This window comes from Lichenostomus cassidix, chromosome 6 (genome assembly GCF_008360975.1).
Source record: "Lichenostomus cassidix isolate B80296 chromosome 6, HeHo_3.0, whole genome shotgun sequence".
NCBI classification, from domain to species: domain Eukaryota; kingdom Metazoa; phylum Chordata; class Aves; order Passeriformes; family Meliphagidae; genus Lichenostomus; species Lichenostomus cassidix.
The window spans coordinates 26,400,268-26,425,455 of NC_139487.1; the positions used below are offsets into that span (position 1 = coordinate 26,400,268).

At 36.6% G+C, this 25,188-nt stretch overlaps 1 protein-coding gene across 1 annotated transcript in view; it reads right to left on the reverse strand.

Moving 5' to 3' along the window:
* Positions 1–1,916: 1,916 nt before the first annotated feature.
* The window catches only part of BMPR1A (bone morphogenetic protein receptor type 1A), a 72,948-nt gene continuing 49,676 nt past the window's right edge, over positions 1,917–25,188 (reverse strand). The window contains exons 3-13 of the mRNA XM_085064159.1: positions 22,923–23,130; positions 14,747–14,909; positions 13,336–13,438; positions 12,748–12,847; positions 11,834–11,933; positions 10,861–11,005; positions 9,607–9,799; positions 8,934–9,231; positions 8,259–8,434; positions 7,603–7,733; positions 1,917–6,533 (exon numbers count right to left, since the gene is read on the reverse strand). Of these exons, the coding sequence (XP_084920285.1) occupies positions 6,408–6,533; positions 7,603–7,733; positions 8,259–8,434; positions 8,934–9,231; positions 9,607–9,799; positions 10,861–11,005; positions 11,834–11,933; positions 12,748–12,847; positions 13,336–13,438; positions 14,747–14,909; positions 22,923–22,989 (1,602 nt within the window). The 5' untranslated portion in view covers positions 22,990–23,130 and the 3' untranslated portion in view covers positions 1,917–6,407. The remainder of the gene's footprint in view (positions 6,534–7,602; positions 7,734–8,258; positions 8,435–8,933; positions 9,232–9,606; positions 9,800–10,860; positions 11,006–11,833; positions 11,934–12,747; positions 12,848–13,335; positions 13,439–14,746; positions 14,910–22,922; positions 23,131–25,188) is intronic.

Below are 25,188 nucleotides of genomic sequence, written 5' to 3' on the forward strand. Positions count from 1 at the left end.
CTTTATGAATGTCAGCATCTTATAGTACATTTTAAAATTAAAGTCTCCTAATGTTTTTTCTTTTCCATTAGTAAGCCAATCTCCTTACCTCACTCCAAATCCAAGTACCGACTGTATTGTATATAAACAATTTTACTTTCTATAGATCCAGCAATGCCTGAATTCTGCAGATGATATCCACATCAAACCAGAGGCTGAAGCCCATGGAGGTCTCCTCCTCATGAAGGAGGTGGTCAGCCCACAGCAGAGGTCCTCTCATGACTCAGATTCACAGCTGACACTGATTTACTGCATTAACATCAGTGAGAAAGACCAGAGGGGTGTTTTGGGGAAAGGTGAAGTAAAAGCTGCAGAAGGGATTAAGGAAATGAATGGAATTAAATCTGATCCTTTCTGAATTTAGTGATACTTCTGCTACTTATTTAAAAGCTGGTGATTCAATTTGCTAACTACTCAGTTGGCTTTTTGGTATGCCCACAAAACATCCATGTGCAGTGTTTACACATTCCACTGGATACAGCTGTTTCAGTAACACATTGTATATAAGGGTCAAACGTACCCATAATATAAAGAGAACATTTAAATATTTATTATTAGCAGGCAGTAGAACTAATTTTCATTTCTCAGAATGCCCCAGTTTTTTCCCAGAGGCTCTTCCTTTCTTTAGGATATACCACCACCCTGTGGCCGTTTCTCCAAACACCACCGAGAGAAAAAGCTGCTCATTAAACACAGACAGCTGCAAACACTTTCCCACAAGTTTCGTTATGTTCTCCTGTAACACTAACATGAAATCCCAGTTTTAAATCCAACCATGACCACTGCAATCAGTGAGCACATCCCACAAACAACATAATAGCCACAACCATAGGAAAAAGGTTTACTTAGCCAAGATGCTAATTTAAGGAGACCAAATCTTTGTGCAATCTGATTTCCTGGTATTATGTATTAAGGAAAGAAAGGTTTGTAACTACATCACCTAGTCTTTCCACTGTAGTTTTCAGAACTGTACTGCAAGAATTTAACCCTTGACTGTATAGGGGAAACAAATAGAGGTTTGTAATTATCTTAGTCATACACTGGTAGCAGATTTTATAATGTTCAGATATCAAACCTTTCTAGCTACTGTAAAAAAAACATACTTAAATCTAAGATTATACCTGATTAAAGGCAAAAAGAGAACAGAAACTGATCTTCTTCCTCCTTGCAGACTAGAGGTGAACTCTATGGAGAGTAGAAGCCAATACATTTCTGCAATGAGAAAATGAATTCTGACATTTTATATAATTGTATACTCACAGGTGAGATATCCCCTTGACTGGTCTTCACTTGCTTGAATCATAAAAACCAGAGTGAATTTAGCAGGATATACAGAAGCACCTGCATATTTTTGCAACAAACAGCACATATTCATATGAAGCTAAAATCTCTTAATTTGGATATATTACACAAAAAGAACATTGTACACAACAGGGAACAAAAAAGCAATTACAGAATTCCCCATCCCTTTATTTTTTTACTCCTTTTACTTGATAAGCTTGAGGCAAATTTATCGGATAAAATCAACATGTAGTGAACTTGCATATGTTCAAAGGAAAGTATTACTTGATTTTGACTTGCTTCTGGCTTTGCTGTAGCACACGGATAAAAATCAGGAGAGGGAAACACTATTTTACTGTTGCACCCAAATTTAGTGCAAGGAATAAAGAGCCTGAACTTACAGAGCACCAAGTAATTTTCAACACCATTGAACAATAAAAACAATAATTGACAACTTATTCAGAGACTGTGGAGGGGGAAAAAACCATAGACGAGGTATGAAAAAGTAGGGAATTATTTAGTTACAGTATTACGATTTCCAAGTCATTACATTTTTAAGGCAAAATCTTATAGTAACAAAACACATTACTAATGTGTACTAAAATAAGGTTATTTACTTAAAAATGATACATTGGACATAATCTGTGTACAGAACAAGCAATTCATGGTAAACTCAATAAGGCACCTTCTAAAGCAGATGCTGTACAAAATACATTAGTGTGTTACATTTTTAAAGTAGTATTCTACACTTCTGGCATATAACACACACAAGAGTGTGACCATTTGTCTTGTTCCACTCTTCTTTCATATTTTATTTACATCTTCTCTAGGTTAACTACAATGTTATTCATTCTTTTTGTATACAATATAGTACATTTCATTTTGGACATGTCATGTCAGAGCACAAATGTCACTACATGATGTGGGCTTCTATAATTGCATGAAACAGTAAAATATTACAAAGCAACAATTACATTAGATCGGTCAAAAAATCAGAAGTAATGTGCCCTCTACTTCTGCTGTACAACCAAGGCTGATCACCCTGGTTTCATAAAGCACTGTACTGTGCAACACTGCCAGCTGCTTTGAGACATCACCCCACTTGGAATAAAGACTGTGGGCACAGGATAAAGGCTTGACTCAGAGGCACTGTCAGGAGAGTGAGGAAAGGCTAAATCGTGCTAGTATTTCACAGAAGATGAGCATGTAACTTCCCTTTAAAAATATCTGCAATAGCAAAAGGATGTTTTTTATTATCTCTGTTCTTCAAACACTTTAGACCATTAAAATACAGTCTGTTACGACAGAGTAGATGAAATGTATCCAAATGATTTGTTTTATAAACACATTCAAATGGTCATTTAGATCAAGATCTAAAATTTGATTCTAGATTACTATGGAGGTAACTTAAAATATTAATTTTACATTTCATTCAAGACCTCAGAAAAGACTAATTAAGAAAATAATTGGGGAAAAGAGATGGATATTGTGAAAACTGTCTGTTTCTTGAAGAAAAATTACATTAAGTAAAACTCTGAATGTAAGCCTAATTTTTTCTGTAGGAATAACACATTTCTGGTAGAATTTACCAGTTAACCAGGAACACAAAACCTTTCCTTTTAATTGCTGTAACAATAAGAATGAATAGACTCCAATTATTTCCGTCTAACTAAAATCACATGGAACAGGTTAAATACAAAAAGTCCTTCCATGTGAGTGTTTAAAAATTTCCAAGGCACAGTCTTGATACTTGCCAAGGTATTTTCCACAGATGAGTTTTGTATTAAAAAAAAAAAAGAAAAAAAAGAAAAAAAGAAAACACATTTGTCCATTTTGGAGGATACTTTTTTGACTGATAAATGCTTAAAATTTTGACCAACAAAATGAGATTAATCACAGTCCAACAGAAGAATCCGATTACCCTCCCTGACCATAAGGGCTTCTGAACTCTACAGGCTTGCATAAAGCAAGAATTTACCTTTGGAGTCTGCTCTAATTATGCTTAATTATGTAAAAATTAATGGGCTGGCTTTGAGCACATTTTTTTTCCCAAATGATTGTTAAATGTCAGTATAGACATCCTTTAATGTTAATATTTTGTTGAGTATCAGAATCAAGGAAGTTCCTGTTCAGCATAATAAAAATTACACATGCATGATACATTTAAGTATGAACAGAGTTAACTGAAGTGCTGAACAATTAGGTTTAAGGCAAAAAAGATTTCTTTTACTCTCAAAAAATCATCTTTGCAGCAGTTGGTTCCCTCTATGTTAAAGTAAATGTATAAATCAATTTAGGTCCTAAGGTGTCTAACCATCCTATTGCCTTGCAAATGCCTAAACAATGGAAAGAGAATACTGAAAATTTACAGATTACTGAAATTCATACTTCCAGCAGGGGCTTCCTGAAGACTTGGGAAAAAAGAACTAAAAAAAAACCCCCACAAAACATGTTAACAGCTAACAATGATGTGGCAACTTCTAAAATAAATGACAAAATATTCTAAATAGGATGGGGTTAATTTAAAGAGACCTCCAACAGCTTTGAAAGTTTAAGCTAGCAGGGTACCTACATAAACATTTTTTCCTTCTTATTGATAAAATTTCTAGAGAAGGAAAAAAAACACCTTATCCCGTACTTTTTTTGGCTTATACCAAAAATTTTCCAACTACCTGTGCAAAAATTATGCGTGAAGACATGATTAACAATTTCAAAATCATCACATATTTCTTGGCAATGGACGGAGAAACTTTTTTTTAAAAGCCCTTTATCATGAGGATTGTGGCACAATATCATATATCTCTTGCTGTTTTCAAATAAGTTAAAGTTGACACACCTATGAACTTCTCAGCCAGAATACATATTAATACTTAAAGGCATTACTAAACAAAAGTAATGACCTTATTAAAAAAAAGTCCCTCAAAATAGCTAGTTTTCTATAAAATATGTAGAACTGTTAAATAAAGTCTGTACATCACAATAGAAAATAAAAATACTGCAATCTTTTGCCTGACCATTTACATTATGGGAACTACAGGATTAAAACAAAAGAGTAACATGCTAGAAGGTTGTAATTGTTCACAAATCACATTAGTTCTGTGTTACATTGCATTCTATCAGTTGTATTTTCAAGGGAAATTTAAATACATCAAAACAATTACCACATACATATTTTAAGACAACAAATAATCTGGCATAAATCCATCTGAAGTTTTAACATTTTTTCATCAGTTTTGGTATTATTCTTTTTTCTTCAAATCTCAACTATGGCATATGTGTGTGTGTGCATATATCTAATTGTACACATGTACCTAGCACTAGGTATTTCTTGTTTGGGTTTTTTTTTACTAAAGCACAAAACACACTGTATAAATAACTTCCCTTTTTAAAGTTATCTAGAACAAAATTTACAGTACAAAGTTATAGGCACTTAAATTATCGAATAGATTTAATGGTTCCAATACTGTGTGTTCATTCTTCAGATGATTCATGCTTTGAAGCTTCAGCTTGAGTTATGGTACTAGTTTCTAACTTCTAAGTAGAAGTGCCAAAGGAGTTATAAATCAGTAATTCTGCCTTACAGTAACCTCATGGAGGGTTCTGGCTTCTAACCAACTTATGTGGGTCAGTGGTGAAAATGGCAGAACTTCAGTTTCTTGTGCAAGTCAAACAGTTGGCACAATAAAACCAAGTTTTGCAATTGCACTAACTTACTGCATCTTTGTGAATCAATGTCAATGCCATTCCTCTCAAACATGCTTAACTAGAACTCAAAACACCCACTGTTTTACCTTGTCTCAAATCTTCAGGTCCACTAAGTGGCCCACAGATGTGCCCTCCTGTGTCTACATCAGGGCAACCCAGCTCCAGATCTTCTGCACACTGTGGATCTGATCCTCGACAGCTCACACACTCACTTCTCTTGGTCTTGACCTCTACTGCATTCTCTAATCTTCAGAGCACTCAGAGCTTCCTGCCTTCCCTCTTCTATGTCTGTAAACCAGACTTGTTCTCAAGTCTGTATCAAAACTCACCTTCTGCCTAGTTTTGTCAAATGATGAAAGAGCAAGCTGCTACAGCTGACAAATCCCCTCCTTCATGGGAAGAAGTTCAGAGCACGACAGATACCTATCAGTGAATCCCAATACAGCAGGAAGGCAAAACACATCATCATCATCATCAGTCTTTCTACTACGATGTGAAGCATTATATGGCAAAAATGCTGGTTGCATGTGGCACTGTGAAAAAACATAGCAAATTTCAGACATCCCATTATGGAGCTCTCTAGACTGTGAGCTGATCAAGGCAGCCTACACCTCTAGAAGAGATGGTTTCAAGCTCCTTACAGATTTATGTAGCTGTTTCTTAACTGATTCATGGTTCACATTCTTGCAGTTCTTCTTGTGACAGAAACAAAACCAGAAACAAGATTAAAACTGAGATTTCTGAAGGTAACTTAATGAAAAAAGATTCTGTAGCAAATCTCTGATTGTGGAGTCACAAAATGCATGGAACCCTGGCCATAAAACTTTGTTCATTTAAATGGTTTCTTATCTATTCCAAATGACAGAAATATAATCCTGGCACACACATAAAGGCATAAAGAACTGTTAAACTGAGCAGTATCACAAACAGATTCATAACCTACAGGCTGTTTCACAAAAACTTGGTATGGATTGACTAGGTTTTATCAGGTAGAAGGCAAAAAAAAAAAGCTTATATTCTCCATCTCTGTTGAATTCATATAGCTTGTTAGGCTTTCACAGAAAGCACTGTAATCTGAACATTCAATTCAGTACTCAGAGTTTTACTGGAGACTCACTAAATATGATTGAAGTCTCAATGCAGCTCAAACCAAAACAAAATGTGTATTTTCTCAAGGCTGTCCATATATGTTGCATGTAGTGTACAGAGGCTCTCAGTATCACGGTCTATGAAGTACTGAAAGATTTCATTAGCAGCCTGTAGAAGTGTGCTGAGAAAACATACTGAATCTCAGTTATTTCCTCTTTGCTATCTTCCCCACCCACGTCTGAGTGAAAAGATTTAGGGAGTCCAGCTTTGCTCTCCAAAGTCAATTTCCTATGTCAAATCTTTACATCTTGTGATTCTACCATCTTGGCAAGTGTCTTCTTGATCCTCAAGGCAGTGAGCCTTGAGGCAGGATTATGAGCCCAGCATTCAGACATCAACTTCAATATTGCTCTTAAACACTGCAAAAGGAAAAACAAAGGAACACTGTTGTAACAACTGCCACATCTGAGGTGTATAATTTCTGCTCGCTGTCAAGCTCAAATTATAGAACTTTCAAGTCCAAATGTGCAACTTCCATATTTTCTTCAAAATTATTGGTAGAACACTATTACAAAGAGATCTACTGAAGAAAAAAACCCCAAACAACGCCAAACCCACTATCCACTTGCCAATCCTTCTTTTCCCTCCCCCTCACTGCCTAGCATTACAGTAGTTGGAACTAATGGAAGTGTTGATTTAGTTTCTCAGTGATGCATTACCAGAAGTTCTCGGTACAACTCAAGAACAGTGGTACAAATTTGGCAGCAACAAGCAGAAAGATCTCCACACATATGGCTGGAAAACCATAGAGAATTTATTCACGGAAAATGGAGATGTGACAACAGCTCTTTTAGCAGTCAAACAAAATAAAAAGGAGAAAACTGCAAATTCATGGAAGAAGTCAAGGACTTGGAGAAGAATGGATATAGCATATTTAACTTGTTAGGTGAAATAGTTATGTCTTTTTTACTGTGTGCAAGCTGTGGCCTTTTAAAAACACATCTGAATGAAGATATTTGAGTTACATCACAGCTTGTCCTGGGATGTAACAGTAAAAAAAGGAAAAAAAGAAAGAGGAAATCTGCAAAGAAACTGCTTCATCTTTCATGAAGTATCTTATGCCACAAACCAATAAGCTATATACATTAAGACTAATAAATCAATCAAAAATCATCTAAGTTTTAGTTCCAAATAAAACTGAGTATATTGATATATTTATATATTTGATGATCTCAAGTAGAGCAGTATTAATACATCTGGATGCTGCTTAAGGGTATCTTCTCAGATCACTGAAAAGATGCATAAAAAAATACAGTACTTTGAATTGATGTCAAGCATGTCTTTCTCCTTCTGTTGCTGTGAGGTTTTCAAAGTATCAGAATGTCTGAATGGAATCCCTATTTTACAACATTTTAGTATTTATTAAACTAAAATACCCTCCCATGCTAATGAACAAACGGAATAAGCTTTTCCTCTCAGCACACTCACTTCATCACTGTTCCATCTGTTCGACACCACTGGGCGTAGGCGTTTGACACACACCACTTCTCTCATGTCCTCGTAGGATGGATCATTTGGCACCATGTCATAATATGGCAACTGATACTCTTCAACAATACCTGCAGATAATTGTGAAGCATTAAGAACAATTAAAAGAAATAAATCTATATATCTGCTCTCCAATTTCATTAGCCCAGAGCAAAAAATTAACTCAATTTTCTGCCAAGTTAAACCCACCACACTGTTTTACTGTGGTAAAAACCTGAAAATTTCACTACAGCAATAATTTACCATAAAAGCTCCAATATTATGATTATTAACTTTAATAGCTATGATAATTCCTTGCAATGCCTTTTATTTTGATACCAAATCCTGAATTTGGCTTTTTCTAATCCACTACATGCTACAAAGAAGCACAGAGATGTAAGATGGAAGAAGAATACAGGTCAAGGATCTAAGGATACAAAAGAAGAGTAAAAGAAAAGCCAGGATGAGTCACAAAAATATGTGTCAGACTATTACTACTGCTTTTAAAGAATACAAGCCTGATAATACAGCAAGCTAATTATATTATTTCCTGGTGAAGCATTGCTAAAGTGAGGGAAGGGCCTGGTAGATTTTATATGGAATATTTAAAAGTTTACCTCCTGTGACACAGCGCCGAGCCATTTCCCAGATGATCAGCCCAAAACTGTAGATGTCAGCCATGATGTATGGCTGGAAATGGTTTTTATTCAGGCTTTCATCCAGGACTTCTGGAGCCATGTAACGTTTTGTCCCCACTCTAGTGTTCAAGGGAACATCAACTTCATTTGTGTCACTATATGAAAATATAAGGAAGTTAGCATATTGTAGACCATTACAAAGTGTGAAATCCTGTATGACACAATCAATGAAAAACAATTCTCTGTCTCCATAGAACTTAAACTAATAAAAAGAAAAATATTTAATAATACTTTTAAAATATCACATCTTCAATTAAGTTTCAACTGCCTATATGCTGTCCAGATTTTCTATGAAAGAAATTACATGACTGCAATTATTATGAAAGGCTAGTTTTGAATAAAAAATTAATCTCCTCTTCCTTTCCTTTCCTCTACAAAACTTTTATTTTCCGTATGAAGAGTATTTTCATTGCTCCCTTAACAATCTATTTTCATAATGATGTCTACCAGCACTCAAAACTCTCAAAACTGAAAAAAAGAATTAAAGCATGCAACCAAAGTACTCTATCTTCCTTTTAAACTGGGTAGCTGGTGCATCAAATAAAAAAAAAAAAAAATCACATGAATGTTTTCCCATTACAGAGGATTTGTTACCTGTTAAACTTGACTGCAAGACCCAAGTCTGCAATGCAGCAGGTTCCGTTTTTCTTTATCAAGATGTTTTTACTCTTCAGGTCCCTGTGTGCAATCGCAGGCTTGCCTTGTGTCCCATATATTTCTGTGTGCAGGTGGCACAGGCCACATGCAGCAGAATAGGCCAGTTTGAGCAGAGCCCTGTTGTCCAGCGTGGTGCACTTCAGAAAATCATACAAGGATCCGTTTTCGTGATAATCCGTGATCAAGTAAAGCTGTGTCCAGGAGCCAGTGCCTTTAATATCTGCTGCTATGAAACCTATGAAATGTATCAACCACGTTACTATTTATTTGTACATAAATTTTTTTATGTAGTAGATTTAGTAGTAATTCCTAAAGCAGTATGTTCTTGTACTGTATCAGAAGATATGTGCTCCCCTTATGAAAACTAATCATGTACGAGCTCTGATTCAATCTGTATGTGTGGTTACCAGCCTGGTCTTCCAGCAGGGATTGCAGACATGTTTCAGCCAAGAGCAGCAAAATTCGACCCTTTTGATAGCATTTTATTAGCACACATTGAGGGAAACCCATCTGGTTATTCCCCAGAAGCTGCCTTAGATCCCTCAAACCACCCACCAGGAGCTCCTCCTCCTCCACCCTCCAGTAGCGAAGCCATGTTCTGCTGCCTTACCGAGGATGTTCTCATGTCGCATTAGAACTGTTTGGTAAATCTCTGTTTCTCGGAACCAGCTGGCTTCTTCTGTGGTGAAAAACACTTTGACTGCAACTTTTTCACCTCTCCATTTGCCCATCCACACTTCACCATATCGTCCTTTTCCAACTTGCCTCACCATCTGAATTTGTTTGGCAATAGTGCGCTGAACCTAAGGAAGACAGAAAAATAAAAAAAAAAAAAAAAAAAGGAAAAATAAAAAAGAGGTGTAAGGTGGAGGAGTAAAACAGCAGTTAACCAAAAATACCTGGCCAGGCTGCCTGTCAAGCTTGGACTGCTTTAAATTTTGATCCCATTGTAAAAGTTGTTCCATGAAATTTTCCACTATTCCAATTATGGACTCATTACTGTTGCCTCCAAGCTCAAATTCTGCCTGAATTTGGGTATGTTCTCTTGCATTCTATTTCTATTTTATAACAGTCATCTGTCTCTCAGGCTAACTTTTATGCAAGTATTATAGAGGACGGTGAGTGAAAAAAATGATGAACAACTATCACAAAATGGTTTGTGTTGGAAAGAACCTTAAAGACCATCTACTTCCAACCCCTGTGCCATGGGTTGCACCTTGCAATACAACAGGTTGCTCAAAGCCCCATCCAGACTGGCCTTGAACACTTCCAGGGATGGGGCAAGCACATCTTCTCTGGTAAACCCATTCCAGTGCCTCATCATCCTCAGTAAAGAATTTCTTCCCAATCATATCACATCTAAACCTACTCTCTTTCAGTTTGAAGCCATTTCCCCTTGCCCTATCACTTGTGCCCTTGTAAGAAGTCCCTCTCTGGCTTTCTTGTAGGCCCCTTTAGGTACTGGAAGGCTGCTATAAAGTCTCCCCAAATACTTGTATCAGTCAATAAAAAGCAAATCTATTTTAATGGTCAGTGGATACTAAGAAAATAAAATCTCTGAGTTCACTCAATTTGATGCTTGTAATAGACATTTCTTGCATTTTTATCTTAATGGCTGTAGGCTCTAAGTTTTCTTTGAATTTTGCTAACACCGACAGATATGGTAGCATATCTAATTTCGCACTTCATTTTAATTATGTGAAGATGGGCTTTAAACATGGACTTCTTCTTTCCCCATGATGGCATATAAAATAATTAGCATTTAGTGTGAACGAACTGCTTTGTTCTAGACATTAGATACAAACCAAACTTTGTATGTGCTGGAGAGAAATTCAGTGAAGAAAAGTTTTAATTCATGATTTACCAATAATGGTAGCCCTGATCCACTCCCAGAACTCTGTGACTGGTCAATGAGGTCTTTTAATGACTCCCCAGCTGGAATAAATGCTTCATCTTGCTCCAGGTCACGATTATAACAGTGCCTCTTTGCCATCGACTTACAGTAATGCCTGCAAAAGTAACAGAAGTTAAGCTAAACTCCAAAACGATTCCAAATGTAATAAACTGATCTAGGAAAAGAGCTATTTAAATATGGATTTTTTTTTCTCAAAAGAAAAAACAGAGAATCAGACTTTACTGTATCTTTTTTCTTTTTCTGAAATGTAACTTACATAGCTTTATAATGTTAAGAAGTTGTTGTTATGAATGTACAAGTGTGTCAGCTGATTATCAGTCAGGTGGAAACCCAGCATTTTTAAAACTCAGCTCTCAGCTGGTATTACCAGCACAACATTGCTCATTTTGGTTTAAATGACCAGACAGAACCTTGAAGCACGACAGCTGAGGCTGACACAAGCACCTTTCCTTGGAAACTACTAGAGCAGTGACTACCTCCAGCACAGGGTGGGGGATGACAGAAGCACCTGAATGAACTGCCGCAGCTCAGCTGGACAAGTATTTACTTTTGAAACACAGCACAAAAAGGAAAATCTCAGAAATAGGTGAAATTTAACTATTAAAAGTGACTGAACACCCAAAAGCATAGAAAGCAGAAAGATATTTCTGTTTATCAGCTGCTATAGCATCGAAGTTATGTGTAGCTCACAAAACTGCAAATACTTTGTAGCCACAGGAAAGGATCAAATTCACTTAAATTCTCTGCCATGAATGTTTCATTTTACCTAGTGATGGAAACTGCTACCCACAGAAATGTGAAATGAAATTACAACTGTTTCCAATCTCCACACAATTAACAGAGTACATTTGCAAACTAACTGTTCTGTTTACACTGATTCCTAAAATTAATAAGGTTGCCAGTAAAGAAAGTGCTTTCTTACTTGTAACAAAAGCAGCTAAATAAGATGACCATGACAATTATGCAGACTGCCATAGAAATCAACACTGCCATCCAACGAATGCTGCCATCAAAAAGTCCATCTATTTGACAAAAAAAGAAAAAAAATAGAAAGAAAAAAAAAAAAAGAGAAGGTTTCCAAAGTCTATTAATCAAACAAGTATTGTAGACAGTTTATTTAGGTATGTTTTCATACACTGTATCAAAGTATATATTTATACCAGAAAAGCAAGGATAATTTCATTTTGGTGACAACCAAAAAATAAAAAAGAGAAAAGATTTAGCTTGAGATTTTGGAGTTGTTCATTTTGGTTGACTTGCTAGTTAGTTAGAAATAGAAATTAAGGATTTAGAGCAGTAAGATTCTGAGAAGGTATAAAGCAACAGTTAAACCAGTGTGACTTGCTTAGCAATGAATGAGTAAGCGCATGAAAACAAACTATTTTCACTGGGAACATCAGAAAGAAGAGAATGAATTTGCAATAACGAGGTGTTAACAAGGTCAGAATACTTTTTTTATGATGGCATTCGTAATGCTAAAAGCACAGCAGAAATTAAGAAAAACATTGTAAAAATAGATCAGACTGTGGAAACAGAAAAAAAACCAGATCAAAAGATCACATGCAGATCAAGATATGAGCACACTAAGACCAAGAATAAAAATACCATGAGTGACTGACAGAGGAATAGATTAACTTGAAAGTGGCAAAAATGGAAAACTGAAAATAGAAAATGAAGTGTAGTATGGAGCTTCACATAAAAATTACTTAGTAAGGAAAAAACCAGATCTGTGCAATACTGTATTTACATTTTCTCCTTATTTCTACTGTGGATCAGGAAGAACAGAACCTACACAGCATTTCTTAGTAGCAGTGTGAAAATACAGGAGTTGCTTACCTGTACTATCAAGAGGTGGTAACGTTGGTTGCAAATCCTGATTGCAGAAATCAGTACGACAGCACTCAATCGTTCGACGTAACTGTGCCTTAGGCGAGTCCTGTTGGAGGAGAATTGAACAAAAAATTGGATTTCGAACCCAAAACTAGGACAGGGGATGCTGCAGCTACAACATAGCACAGACAAGAGTGTCAGCTATTTAATTTAAAAGGCACTTCAACCACACCATTTGATGCATGAGACCAATCTGCAGTGGCTGACAGACATCACCTAATCTCTGAGTGCCTACATTTGATCTTGCATTTTTTTATATTTTATGGAACTTTTTTTACTTGCTGCACAGAAATAGATAGATTCTACTCAAGTTGCTATTTCATACAAGGGAAAAGTCTTAAGCTTTGTCAAAACCAGTTAATCATATGTTAAATACTGCTCTTAAGACAAAAAAGACAATCCCTTGAGAAGTTTCTTTTATATTTATCATTGCAGCACTGTTTGCTTTAGAAACAGCTTCAGAATGCCATATAAAAGAGGGAGGGATACAAAAATGAAACAAAGTAAGGCACTGGTATAAATCTCATTTTTCACCTTGCACTGGAAGTCTGAACCTTCATACTTCATGCAGCCAGAAGCAAGTGTGGGTTCTCCATGTTCATCTTCCTCAATGATAGCAAAGCAATGCCCATTAGTTCTGGAATAAACATATCACATGTGTTTTACCAGCATGTTTGTCTGTTAAGATGCAGCATTAGCTGACCAAGAACCCATTAAGAATTATAGAATGAAAAGTTCTGGAAAAAATTCTTTAACACAGTGGTTACCATCTGGTGTGAGAATAAAAAACCCCACAATATTCTCAAATAGAACACTATGGGGATGCTTTCTCACAAATATTCATTCATTCCCTCAACACAGATAGTAAGGAAAACAAACCTAAAAATACTTTTGTTTACCAAAAATCTATTTAAATTAATTCAGAAAGCATAATGCCATAAAATACCCTGCACATGGACACTGTGTGTTTTTAACAGCTTTATTATCACCATAATAACCTATTACAATCACTAGGTCAGACAAAAATTAGTAAGGCCTATACTGACTACAGACACTAGAGGGCAATAAAAACCAACAAAGAAATACCAAGAAGCTTGAAAGACAAAATACTGGAACATTTTCTCAGTTCAAAACTGTTTGTAAGTTACTACCTGTGTTTAAAAAGACAGCAGTGTTTATTCTACCTCCTCGGGTTCTATGAAATCTGCCTTATCTGCCAAGTCACACCTTTAGAGAGATTGAATACTTTGTTAAAGTGAGGACTCAAAGTACAGGAGCAAATAATGTGTTTTCAACTGTGTACATTAATTCTTAAGGAAGAAAACAGAAGGGCTTTGAACATGGAATTGCAAGTGAAGAGAAAAAAAAGAAAAAACAAGGACTTTTCAGGACATGAAAAAAACCACTTTAAGCAAGCACATAACCTGTGCACGAGTCTGTTAAAATTCTTATACCTGTCAGAGATAAAACTCCCCTCCTGTCTTTACATGTCCACAGGCTTTTCTTGCTTTTCCCCTGCCTTTCCTTCATAGTCTGTAACTATTGAACATGTAACAAGGAGAATTCTCAGTAAATGGCTATGTTGTTTACACTACCTTTTTGACTGCTAGGTGAAGAAATAAGCAAACAGGTGGTCGTGTCAGAAGGCTTAGATTTGGGTCACTTAATACCCACCCGGTTATGAAATACCACAGGGTTACTTAAAACCTCTGTCCTTCAAAGGAGTTACTGGGCTTAAAATGACCAGTTGCAAATGGTTCCAAGGTGTGGTGAAAACAGGATTGTTTACACAGAGATGACCATGAGTTTTAGCACTCACAGAACATAACCAATTATGGTCAGATCACCTGAGAGAACCTCAGTCAACCTCTAGAGGTAGTCTGCTCTCTCAAAAGCCAAAATCATTCTCTTTAAAGAGCTTCTCTATCCTGAATGCAGTACTTACATGCATGTGTTGTTAATAGCATCATCTGGACAATGTCCAGAGCAGTAGCACTTAAGAAAAGGCAAGGTGTCCTCTGGAGCAAGTGTTACTCCATTTGCTTGTTTCTTTTGGTCAGAATTTGTCTTCATTCCCGTACCATGAAGCATGCTGTCTAGCTTTTGACCTGGACATGTAAAAAACAACAATAACAAAAAAGGTTTGCATCTCTTTGATAACTGTTCAAGAGTTTTACAAGCAGAAGATGACAACAGAATAATTATATTAATAAATAATTGAACCATATAAGAAAATCTCCTAAGATTATAGTAGAAATCTGAGTTAATAATTTTATTCTAGAAATACCTAGCTGAAATATTTTGTACCTTAACAGCAGATCTTCCAACCATAATCAATACAAACAGAAAGATATTTTCTCTTTTCAAGGTGGGGCAGAAAAGTAGTGGTGCAACTGGTTAGAATTTTCTGAAGAAAGCTTCTCTCATTCATGGTTTAGAAAACCAAAATGCTGACGGCTTGATAACCACAACAAGAATAATTTTATGCATGACTGAACATACTTAATATGCAATTTTCTAATTTTCTGAAGTAATTTTTTATAGATTCACAGTCTCATGGAAGAGCAGTAATAACTGCAAAATCTCTTGGTTTTTTTGATCTCTGTATGCATTAGTACTTCAAAACACAGCTAAAGCAAATCTTGTTTGCAAATTAAATTTCAGTAAATGACATGGAACATCCATCCAAACGAGCTTTCACAGAATAGAAATAGCACTACATCATGTTCCAAGTAGCCCTCAGTTGCTCAGCAGTGGCAGAGTTAAACATCATTTGTTCTTGGTTCAGATTATTAAAGTGCTTTTGTGAATGTAGGCATTGAGAAGAAAACTTCCATCTGTTCTTCTTCATGAAGAACATCAAGAAAAAAGATTTTGGAACCTTATCTGCCTCATTTGTAATATGCTGTGTGATTACTATATGAGATGAGAACATCTTTACCCATCTCCTTCAGCTTTGTCATACACAACTTCAACAAGAGGAAATCTCTCTCTGTCCATCACCTTGGCTCTAAATCCTCAAGGTATGAACCAAATACAGATAGAAGAGTTGACAACAAACTATCACCTGCACTGATACAGATTACAGCAAGGCTCCAAGTGAGGCTCAGTGTGCAAGATAAGCCAACAGCCAGTTATGACCAGTAGAAGCTTTTACAAACTCAGTTATTAGTAAAAAAATGAAGGTCACAATAAAAATTTCATTTTTTTTAAGGAAAAGAAACATGACCAGGAAACTCATGGTCTCTTGGAATGGATTCTTGTGGCTGTCAAACCTAGCAAACACTATAGTGATGAAAATATTAGTCTCCTGCTGTACCTTGCTTGAAACGTGCAGAAAAACTTGATTAAAACCTTCTGCAGATACAGACCTCTGTATCACTCTACTGTAACATCCACCATGTCCTTCAGACAAATGCCCATTTAAGTATTTTTGAAATTTGATCCCAGTGTTCTGAAAATAGCAAACTTGCAGATTTCCTCATCTGGTTAACACAGCACACCTAGTGCACTGTCCAATACAGCAAATTAATGAAACTGTGCTTCTTTTGGATACAGCTAAGAGAATATCCCGAGAAAAACACCACTTCCCTAAACACTGAAATCACAGCGGTCTTTAAATGGTACTTCAGTACCAATGCCTAAGTTAAATGGTCCTGGTATGTGCAGACTGTTAACAAGAAACCAGGTCCAGTGCTAGAATAACAGCAGGCTATAGGTATTTCTGATCTGAGAGGAATTCTGCACAATTGAAATAGCTCCTCTATCCACCCCACCTCTCTTTCTACATAGTTCTTCCCAGCATAAACTGAAAGGTAATTTTAATATTGTGCTACAGACATTACACAACATTCTGTATTCACATCTAAGAGATCCTTACCTGCTCAGAGAACAGGTAATTTTATTTGATATTTGAAGGAAAGGCCACTGTATAGGTACAAATATTGTCTGTCTTTCTAATTTTGTTGAATGACTAAGGTATCTTTCCCAATCAATGTTATAAATCTTCTCTTATCTTCAGGGACATTCCACATGCTAAAAGTCTAAATACTTTGTGATCAGCATCTTACAGTCACTCATCCATTTTCCTACACTGATTCCTGAATGCAATGTTTTTTCAGTTTGCTAGAGGAGAAATCCAAGGAACCCTTAAAGCATGGCTTCTCCTAGCTCAGAAAAGAAAGAATAACATTTTTATGCAGGTCTGGCATCTTTTAAAGCAGTATAATTCTCTGTAAAGTAATGCTAAAGGTATACCAAGTTTTTATACTAAAAGTGAGATGAAATACATTTTTTCCTCTTCATTTATTATGATGGATTGCATTACAAGATTTATGAAGAGCACATACCAAATAAGATCCAAAATAGATAACTGTATTCTCAAAGAAACAGTATCTTTGTCTTTTGCACAGTTTCTGAAGGCAAAGATTTTTATTCAAAGCAAGAACAGACTACAATTTCATTATTTCTGTAATGTGAAACTCCATAGTAGCCTGTTTTTATCTTACAGGTAATACCTGAATGGCACAAAGAATGGGGAAAAAATAAAATCACTTCATTCTCAAATTTTTACTTTCTAAGACTGTAAAGAGAACTCTTCTTAGACAGGACTTAGAGTATCCAGGGAAAAGAAGAAGAAAATTTTGAGGATGCTTGGGATCACTTCCGGAAACAGTTTTTAATTGCCTCCACCCAGATATTACCCAGAACAGTATCCTTTCCTGCAGTACTACAATTTGTCCCCAGCACTTCAGGACAGATCAGTGTCCATCTTAAAGCTGCTAGGTGTAGGGATGGAAGTCAAATGTGGAAAGACTTGGCTTCCACCCACCTTAGATGCTAAGAGGGCAGGTGAAGGTCCTGAACTCACAGAATGCTTCAATGCTGTTTTTCCTGATTAATAGATAGTGAATAAATGAACCAGAGAGAACTAAGGACAGGCCTAAAGAACATCTTGCTTCCAGCTTTATCTCCCCACCCTCAGAGCTCCAGCTCTCAGACATTCACACCACTGCATCTTCCTCCTGGGAGCCAGGACAGTGAAAGGGAGGAACATGTTTTAGGGATCTTGTGACACTTCACTACTTGATGATGTAATTAATCTCTTCTATGACACGTTCAGTTGTCACTCTGCAGTACAGCTAAGAAACACACATGCACAAACCTCCCATAACCTTCAAAGGTGTAAATGCCATGTACTGTGCACTGAAATGCAGCACTCAGAGACTTCAGGCACAGCAAAGCTTCCTTTCCACTACTCCCTAACCTCCACCTGTAACCTGCACAGAGTTGCTGAGGCAAAATAAAATACATTAGGCAACAAATGAACTAACACACACTGGAGGACTTGTCCAAGATCCTGGATCACTTCTGGCCTGTTTATCAGTCTTGAGAACAATATTATCACAGACTTCTAAACATACAAACTGCTCTGTAATGTGTATTTTACTGCATTACAAAGTTTCAACATTCAATGAAATATCAGAGTAATGATGGAACATTCTCCTCACTTAACTACAGTGTAATATACTGATGAGAAAAAAGCTGATGAGAATTCAAGTTCTGATTTCATCATTTGCTCTTCCCCATCATACACTGCATTCATTGTAGATTTCTAGAAGTGCGAACAACTGCTACAGATAGGACAACACTTAAATGGCTTTATTTTTAAAATTAAACTTTATTTCAATAAAATAATAAAATTTCATAAGTTAATAATAAAATAAATTGTTAGAACAACACCTGCCAATGTATCATATCCAGTCTTTTGATCAAAAATATAAGTTATTCAAAGCACTACTTCTTCCAATCACAGAAAATAATTTAAGACTATAAAATGTATTTCAAAGAAGCACAGGATATTAAAAATCCCACTAGGTTAGAAATCTAAGTCTACTTGAAAGCATGCTTCAAATATGAATATTAACATGGATAAATCTGAAAAATGTACTGTGCGTGACACTGAAGTGTTACTAATCACTATAACCCGAGTCAACCTGCTTGCAACTCAATGCCAGGATACAGATATAATTTCATTACATCTTCTGATCTAAGAAAAGATTTGTGTTACCCATAAAAAATCAGCTCTATGAAATGCAGAGACAGCAGTAAGTGAAAGAAGACAAATACAAAAGCCAAATTACACCTACAATTTTTTACTTAATTGTATCCTCTCTTCCTCCACAAATAAAGGTCCAATATGGCCTATAGCAGTCAAGTTCTGTGATAGCTTTCTGAATTCATAATATAGATGCTGCCCATAGAAACACTTCTATTCCAGACTACATTATCCTTAAAAGGGATTTGTCCTAGAAGAACTAGAGTGCTAGAGGCATTTCTTTGTAGCTAGTTTGATCCATGATTGTAACCTCCAAGAAATTCAATATTTAAGTAAGAAGAATATTTGTCAGAAGAGCCCCTTCACCTGCCTCCCTGCTGGTGCTGACGCTCTGGGCTCACCCACACTGGGCTCTTTTCATCCAAGATGAAAGTTGCACCAGTGCTCTTTATGTTAGATATGCCTTCCTTATGAAAAACATACCTTGACATTTTTATGTGGTAGTTTTAAATTACTTTTTCTTGCTTCAGGATGCAGATGCTACAAAATCACCCACTCCAGTGAGCACATTTCACCGTTCTGCCTATCACAAACTTTCATAATCATTTAACACGTTCTGTTAGGTGAATTAAATCTTGGTACAACTGACACAGCTTGAATACAATAGTAGCACTTGTTCTTGAAAGACAATTTTTTTTTAAATCAGAAAAATTGTATGAGTGTAAAGAAAGTATCTTAAATCTTTCTACGAACTCTGTTTGCCATTCTAACCATAATTCTCTCTATAGTGCTTTTTTATGCATCAAGGCTGTGATCTCCAAAGACCAGGCATGTTAGAGGTAGCTCCATCTAGCAGAACTGGTTCCTAAAAAATCACATCATGTTCCCAGACTACTGTCTAAAACCTCCCTCCTGCCCTTCCAGCTCTCCCAGGAGCTACACCAGTGTTCAACACAGACAGGCAGCCCCTGCTCCTTTAGTTTCCAACCAGCAGTCCTCAGCCTCTGCTCCCACTTCCCTTCCCCAAAAGTCGCTTCTGAAGACTACTCTGTCCTTATGCGCTCAATAGAAAAGCCAGAGACATGAAAATTCTGTATATTTTACTTTAAAAGAATACACTTTAATTTAAATTAAATGGACTTTTAAAGAATAAAGTTACCTAAAACTAAACGCAAAATTATAATAAAGAAATAGATCAACTTTTAATAAACCCTTGGAAGAACTTTAATCAGACAATTCGTAAGAACACATTTGCTGCCCATGTTTTAAAGACTGATGCAGCCATTAATTGGGGAAATCACCAGCAAACAGAACTAGCATTTCAAGTAATGAATCAGCTACTGACAGCTGTAAGTTCCTACTATATCTGTTAGAATTTTGTTTCAGATTAGTTTATACATTCAAATTCAGTAACTATTTCACCTCAAACTGAGAAAATGCATAAGGATTTTAAAATGTATCTTAATATATACCTCATCTATATCAAGCTTCTGAATAGAAGTAATTAGAGCAGTGAAAAAAATCAGATTTTTTTTTTAGTTCAATAACAAACTGTGGAAACTTTAAGTCCATTTTAGTATTTCATATCAACACTAATTATTTTAAAATTTGACTTCTAATATATCTTCATACAAATCAAATGCTATTAATATATTTTTAGTCAACTAATCTACAAGAATTAAAATTCTGGTCTTCTGTGGTGTCTCTGAAGAATATATAAAGGTGTGATGAACCACATAGAAAGTAAACTGCCAGCAATGACGTACCAAATTTATGAGAATGTGTTTAAATAGACATTAAGCACTTCACTACCTTGTTACACATATTGATCAGATGTGCTCATCAATGCACTGTAACAACAAAGAAAGAACTCTACTCAGAAGTAAAACTGGTTTTCTGAATAAAAATCCTGCACTACTGGGAAGACAAAGCCTGTTTAGTGCAGTCACAACTGCAGCTGAAGCCAAGAACCTCTCGCCTTAGACCAGAAAAAGGAGGTGGATGAAGATGTAGAGCAAGTCAGAGGTTTAAAGGTATTGCAAAGATCTCCCACAGCAAGAAGGGAAATACAAAAACCTTTTAATTGAAGAGGTTGCTATTAAACCTGGCCATCTGCAACCCAGGCTTATTTTTGACTATTTTTCAACGAAAGTGAAGAAGTCCCATAAGCCATAAAGGTACAATCCAAAGGGTAATCACTGAGTGCCCCTGCTGCATAGTACCAACCTGAGAAACTGCTGCTATTCACCAGTAATGTCAGGGAATTGCCTCTGGTTTCTGTTGTTATTGTAAGAATATTTTCACATTAATCAACACATGCAGCCACTTGCTTTTTCAAGTTAGCTGCTAAGGAATCTGGTATGTATATATACACGCAGGTATACAGACACACTTGCTTTTATCATTCTCTCAGGTCTTGGTAAGCTCTGAAATTCCTAACATGCTGAAGAAGCCTCCAAAAAAAAAACCAACCAAGAGAGCAAACCATTAAGCTGTATGCCAGTCACTGAAAGTACACGCACTGATTTCTACTTTCTCCACTTTTGTTTCCTCTTTCTGTAAATCACACAAATTCTCTTCAATTCTTCATAATGAATCTTCTTCACCTCTGTTGGTGAAGAAGATGCATTTTTGTAACATCCTGCATATATTTTCCTTGTTGAAATGACTTTTTCAGTGTTTAAACTTTTCACTTTAGATTGTCTCTTTCCTACAAAAATCTCAAATGCTTTATGACTATCTTCTTAATTCTTTCCTCCCCCATGAATCTAGGGAAAAGCAGAGAGACTTGACTGGCTTTTTCTTCACCATCCCTGGAAACCAAGCATATTTTGTATGTTTGAAGAAAAGCCCTTAGGCAACTTGCAAAGAACTAACAACATTTTAATAAGCTCAACTTTTCCATGGCTTTCAGAACTCCCTCAGTACTGATTTGAAAGTCAGGAATATTTCTAAGATAAGGCAATTTCTTCTTTTGAAGCTGAAAAATAATTTTCAGTCTTTAAACTTAATCTATCTATATTACTTACTAGAAGTTATTTACTGAACCATTATTAATCAATGTGATCATGGAAAGAATTAACGTAATTTAATTTCAAGCCACTAGAAGACTTGTATATTTGTATTATTTCCATTTGTATCTAGAGAGGAAAACAAAATCCTTCAGTTTCTATTGCCTATGAGTAAAATGCTAAATATTGACTAATGTAAAGGGGTAAAAAAACTTCAGCAAAAAGAATAAAGCATATCACTCCCAGCCTCTTCAGATACTTCAGTATCAAGTATTTAGATGTCAGTACCAAATCAGTTTTTCTTAAAATATCTGGAAAGCTCTGTGTACCTAAGCACATGAGAAGTGCACAGCTGGGAGAACAAATTCCCATACACAGAGACCAGCTAGGGAAGTACCTGCCTGCTGGACATGCAGGGCACTGCTGCATTTTGTTTTGTTTAATTCAACCCAATTTGACTGAGGGGTTAAAGTTCTAATGATAACTGGATTTCCACAACTTTTTGATAACTGGTGTCTGTAAAGACAGACATAAAAATTAGTATCTTCACCTACTGAAAATGAGTGTACTTGTGAATAGTCCATAGCCTCACCTTGGCCCATCAAGTAGGCACAACAACTGAATTTAGATTAGTTATGCCACACTACCTCTAGGCTGCTGGGAGCATAAGAAGGCTTGGGGAACTGCACACTGCAAGTTCTTCAGTGGGTCAAGTTTAAGGGATCAAATATGCACACACATAGGGAACTGAAATTGAGAAAGTCAAACCTTCACTTCTGCTGCTCATCCAACTTGCTCTACGGTGTACTATGCATTTTTGGTATTGTTTCTATTTAAGTATTTGCTAAAATAGACCTAATCTATACTACAATGCATGACCACTAGAATGTCCTTCTTTTTAGGAAAGCATCTATATGGCACATCAGGCCAGTAAAGTCACCAGCCTGCAAAAGAAACTCCAAAAGTAAAAAAAGCCTACTTCAGCCACTGGAAAACACACAGCTCTGTTACAAATCAAAAAGATAAACTTACTTCAACTAGTACATATTTACCTTGAACATGGAGAATGATAAGCAGATAGGCTCCAAGCAATTGCTCATGAACTCTCAATCGAGTCATTGTTCACTTTTAATCCTTCCTGTGCAGGATGATCAGCCCTTCTGCTTGACAAATGCTAAGCTCAGTCTGTTTGGTGAAGCCTAATGCAAGATTTGGTGCTTGACTGCAAAGATGCTTCTGTAACTTTTCCACCTTGGTTTCCTGAAAGATACAATAAAACAAAGTGTTAAGAAACTTAATGTATTTGTGAAACAAGAAAAAACCCTCAAGATGGTCATCATGCTGAGCATAACCAACAAAACCAACAAAAAAACCCCATATGTTTATTAATGTTAACTGAAAACATTAGCTATGTTTACTATTTAACTGAATAGCAGGGTTCTTCTGAAATATACACTTCTGGTAACAACCCACAGGGATGTTTTAATATTCCTATAAAAAAATATTAGATATGTCAACTCACTGGTCACAGCTGTGTAATTTTAGACTTCCATATAGCTATTAGAGGTAGTATTCAACAGATTAACACGTGAATCTGTTTGAAAACTATTTTCTTTACAGAAATGAAAACTTTTAATTATTTTATAAAAATTAAACTCAAGTGGTGACTTCCCACATTACTGAGGGGGGAAAAAGCAACACCATGTTAGGTGACTTGCTGAAAACTGCTGGAAGAGAAGCTTTATTGCAAAAGAAAACCCAGCCTCTCTGCTGCATGAAAACCAAATTTGTAATAAATTTAATGGATAGTTAAGTAATACACTTATCTTGTTACTCTTGATTCCTAGAATAGTACTGCATCTTTCAAAAAAAAAAAAAAAAAAAAGACAACACTAACTGCAATTCAAAATTGTGACATCCTGGATTCCCAAGCTGTGTGCAAATTAACTCCTCCTGAAAAATTACGCTACCATAGGCACACACCATTTGTTCCACAAATAAAACATAATTCTACTCTTGTGCAGTGGGTGAACACACAGCTAAGACAGCCAAACTGAGCAAGAAGTCACTTTTACAGACTGCAGTATTTGTGGTCACGTTCTGCTTACAGAACTTTTCAATGGTGATGCACAAGGGGACCGTAATTGGGCCTCAAAGGACCAAAAAGCAGCTTGAACACCTAAATAGTTACTTGCAACAAAAGCGATGCTGCACAAAGACGAACAGAGGGCTGATTCTGCCTCTCCTCGGCCTCGTTTCGGTGGGGTTGACCCCCCTGACCCCTGTCAGCCTGGCGCTGCTCATGAATGCCAGAACGGGCGTTCGCTCGGGGCTGGGCAGCAATTACTGTTGGTGGCCGCTTCCAGCATCGAGAACTCAATCTGTCTGTCGGCGAGACCCAAGAACTTTTCATTTTAATGAGTCTTTGGAGGCATTTAACATGGAGGCAAATTAGCGGCTGAGCCGGGAGGTGTCCGTCACTTCCAATTTCGGCGGGCGCACTGCGGCGCCCCGACCCCTGGCCTACTTTTCACACGTCTCTGACTTCTCCCTAATGCAGCCACAAAGAGGAGCAGGGTGCCCTGAGCATCACAGCAGCCCCAGCCCTTGCCAGAGTTATTGCCAGCTTGTGGCGGGATGGACTCGGAATCACGCGCCGTGCAAACATCTGGAGCACTGGGAACTTCCATGTAAACTTCCTGGCCAGGCAGTGGGAAAAACGATGTGACAGCAAAAATATTCACTCTTTAGTGTTCCCTGTGCACAAGACACAGGACCAATTCTGACAGCTAATAAGGAACGTCCTTCTAGCTATAAAACATCAGGCCATCAACGTTAAGTTCATAAGTATTACTGCTTTATCCTGTGTTTCAATGGCAATGAACTTCCAATCCTCAATATAACATGGAGGATGAAAACTGCCAACAGCTTTATGTAACAATAGCAAGAAAGGCTTTATTTACAGTATTCTACAAGCAAACAAAAAATAAATCACAGTAATAGTCTGTTTAAAGTAGTTTTAAAAATAATTTCTGTCTGTCTTGTCCATGCAAGTTTCAGGAAGGAATATATATTCACACTCTTGCACATTGCATGAGTAGGAGTGTTTCAATTCCTAGCCCCCAGAAATTGGTGATCTTGCCCCCGCAGGGCACACTGGCACAGGAACATGTATTTGCCACTGTAACACACAGCATGTTACCAAAAACCCCCCAAAAATGGAGAAAAATAGACCATTTTAATGCAACACATTCCAATTTCATGGTGATTTTTGTTCAGTGACACAATCTAAGGTAGTTTCCAGAAATGCTGTCTAAG